At 29.5% G+C, this 3,400-nt stretch overlaps 1 protein-coding gene across 1 annotated transcript; it reads left to right on the top strand.

The window, feature by feature from the left end:
• Positions 1 to 3,051, top strand: LOC102584632 (putative auxin efflux carrier component 8). The gene is made up of 5 exons (XM_006350358.2): positions 1 to 683; positions 829 to 914; positions 1,412 to 1,569; positions 2,305 to 2,381; positions 2,914 to 3,051. Exons 1-5 carry the CDS (start codon positions 28 to 30, stop codon positions 2,984 to 2,986), a joined length of 1,050 nt encoding a protein of 349 aa, XP_006350420.1. The 5' UTR covers positions 1 to 27; the 3' UTR covers positions 2,987 to 3,051.
• Positions 3,052 to 3,400: the final 349 nt, after the last annotated feature.

The following is a 3,400-nucleotide window of genomic DNA, read 5'->3' on the forward strand; positions in this document are numbered from 1 at the left end:
TTCCACACAAACTAGCTAGAAAAAAAAATGATAGAGTGGCTAGACATTTACAAGGTTATTGAAGCCATGATGCCACTTTATTTGGCATTAGGTCTTGGTTATGGTTCTGTAAAATGGTGGCACAAACTTAGTGCTGAACATTGTGATGCTATAAATAGATTGAACTACTTTTTTGTTCTTCCTTTTTTCACATTTGACTTCATTTCCCAAGTAAATCCCTATAAAATGAACTACCCCTTCATTTGTGGTGACCTTATTGCTAAAGCCATCATTGGTTTTTTTCTAACTTTGTGGGCTAATTTTTATAGCAAAGGGAACTTTTCTTGGTCCATAACAACATTCTCATTTTGTAGCTTAACTAATGCACTTGTTATGGGAATTCCTGTAATGAATGCTATGAGTCCTCAAGTAGGTGTTGATTTAGTGATTCAATCATTGGCAATACAATTTCTCATTTGGTCTATAATTATACAATTCATGATGGAATTGAAAAATGCCAAAGATGAGATTATGGCTTGTGAGGGTGCTAATCAAGATTTAGAAGGGAATGATAATAATAATGCAAGCAAAAATACAACACCATCTTTGGGGTCAGTAATGACAATTGTATGGACTAAGCTTTCCAAGAATCCTAACTTTTATGCTTGTTTTCTAGGCATAATGTGGTCTCTTGTAGCTGACAGGTATGTGTTCAACTAAATCTATTACTTTGTTTCGAATCAGTTATACATATCAATAAGATTTTAAAATTATAGATTATAATAGATCACTGTGTGTTTAGAATCTGTTAATTTTAAATTTTGAATTCGTCTCTCTGTCTATTTTTAGGTGGCATTTTGTACTGCCGAATATTGTGAAGGAATGCATATCAATAATGTCAAAGGCAGGAAGTGGCATTGGAATGTTTACTATTGGTGAGATTTCAAGACTTATATCTATTTCATCCTACCTATTTAAATAGACTTCGAGTCTTGAGGCGGGAAAAATAAATAAATCTTGAATTGAACTCAATTCTAAAAAACTTACTTATGAGAAAATAATTGTTCAAGACCATATAAATAATTCATATTGTTCCCCTCTCTTAGCCGATGTAGGACATCAACGTACACTCCACACAACTAAGAACTGGACATCTGGAGTGTGGAAGATATAAGATTGGAGGAGATGAGAGGAGAGCACATCGAAAATATTTAATTAGGATGGATCTGATTATAATATCATGTAAAGAGATGAATATTCGATATAACTTACCCTCACAACCTGAACACTAAAGAAAGAATTATCCAAGTGAGACCTAAGGAAAACATTCTTATAGAATACATTTTACATATTGCATATTATATTATATCATAAAATAAATTGGAAAATAAATCCAAGTAGTAGTAGTAACTTTGATGGTCCATAAATGCAGGGGTATTTGTGGCAATGCAACAGAAAGTAATGGCTGGTGGCACAGGAGTGATAGTATTTGGACTATTTTTGAGATTTTTTATAGGACCAGCTACGATGACTATAGGATCATTCGTCGTAGGTTTACATGGCAATGTTTTACGAGCTTCCATACTCCAGGTAATTTTATCTCCGTATAGTCTATCCTTTTTAAATCATACTGAATATATTGTTATTATAATTTAAAAAAATCATTTTCTCAAATTATGTTTAGAGAATTTTGAATGTACCGTTATGGTCTAAGTAAAACTAATTACTATTTTCTTTGTTTCAATTTTATGTTTAGTGTATGAAGGTCATTTTTTTTTATTTTAATCGTTATAAGTTTGAGTTTAGATTCCCAATTATTTAAAAATAAAATTTACTATTTGAAATCTATATGGAAAATAGCTAACGAATATTCAAAATATTTTGAGAAAAAATTGAAAAAATTATAGTCAAAGAAAAAGTTACTCCTATTTAACTCCCTAAAATAGTAGTAATATTTTCATGTAAATTTAGAATCTTTAGATGGTGGAAGTATTACTTATTTTTAAAAAATTGTTTGTACTCGAATCGTTGTAACCATTTACTTGGTAGTGATTAATTTTTTGGTCCCAATTTTATCTTTTTTGAAGTTTTATTCGTTATTGGCTTATTTTCATGTAAACTAAGCATACAATTTTGCTTTTACGGAGCATGAGTATCAACAGTTAATGTTAAATCAATTCAAAAAAATACATAATTTGATGAATAGACCATGTGTTCACGGACATCACTAATTAAAATTTACACATATTTTAATTATTATCGAACTAGTCAACTACTTATTAAAATAACACATATTTTAATTATTATTATATTTTATGATTGAAGGCAGCATTACCCCCAGGCATAGCCTCCTTTGTTTTGGCAAAAGAATATGGAGTTCACCCTGAGATTGTTAGCGCTGTGTAAGTTATTTCATTCATAATTAATTTCTTCTTATTTCTCATCTTATAATCTTTTTCTCCTATATACTTTCAATTCACATCCATTTGGAATAATATAATATGTATATTAGAGGAAAAATTAGTGACTAGGGCAAGATATTATAATAAAAATACGTTTTATATCAAATCACACTAAAAACAAATGAAATTAACTACGAAATTTGTGGATAATCCCTAACTTATGTATCGCTAAAAAACTCCTACATAATTGATTTTTCTTATAATTTGTAGCTAACACATAGCTAAATGAGATCAGCATTGGCTTTTGATCGTTCAGTTACAAAATTTTATCCGTTAGTACTTCCTTATTTTGTAGTAGTGTCATTTAAATAATGTACTGGCTTCAATCTAAAAAGTACAAAATTTTACTAAAGTAAATGATATTGTAAAATAAAATATTTCACCATACCAAATGGATTATTTTCTTCTTCTTCATTTTTTTTCTAATTTTCTGATTATTAAGACTAATGTATGTGATTTTTTTTTATTTCAGGGTAATTATTGGCATTCTGGTGTCACTTCCCATTATGATTGCTTATTATGCAGTTTCAGAGCTTATACATTGATCCCATTTACAATTTACTGACCTACAATTAGTCAATTAATGACCTATTACTCCTAGTTTTCTTATTAGTATTTTTTTTCAGTTTCTTGTAACCTAGGCTCCTGTATTATTCCTTTTTTTTGGGGTCACAGAGTTTGACCATATATAAAGGAATGGTTAATGTAACATTTTAATATTAATAAAAATATATCATATGTTATATTATGTATCATGTTATGTTCATTGGTGGTCATTATATTTGTGCCTCTTTACTCTTATCAATTATGGTAGAATGAGGTCATTAGTAGTCAGTAACTCTTTTGTTGGGAAAAATACTACAATATTGATATTAGATTGGAATTATAAAGTAGTAAATAACTTATCACAAACACTGTGTCGTGACAAGCCACTGCCTTGAAAGCGATTTCGGCCCGAC

This window comes from Solanum tuberosum, unplaced genomic scaffold, assembly GCF_000226075.1.
Source record: "Solanum tuberosum cultivar DM 1-3 516 R44 unplaced genomic scaffold, SolTub_3.0 scf00123, whole genome shotgun sequence".
Taxonomy (NCBI): domain Eukaryota; kingdom Viridiplantae; phylum Streptophyta; class Magnoliopsida; order Solanales; family Solanaceae; genus Solanum; species Solanum tuberosum.

Excerpts from the sequence above, each read along its gene's own strand:
- LOC102584632 (XM_006350358.2), top strand. The coding sequence starts at position 28 with ATGATAGAGTGGCTAGACATTTACAAGGTTATTGAAGCCATGATGCCA. Across the intron at positions 1,570-2,304 it reads TACGAGCTTCCATACTCCAG|GCAGCATTACCCCCAGGCAT; the intron begins GTAATTTTATCT and ends TTATGATTGAAG. Across the intron at positions 2,382-2,913 it reads CCTGAGATTGTTAGCGCTGT|GGTAATTATTGGCATTCTGG; the intron begins GTAAGTTATTTC and ends TTTTTATTTCAG.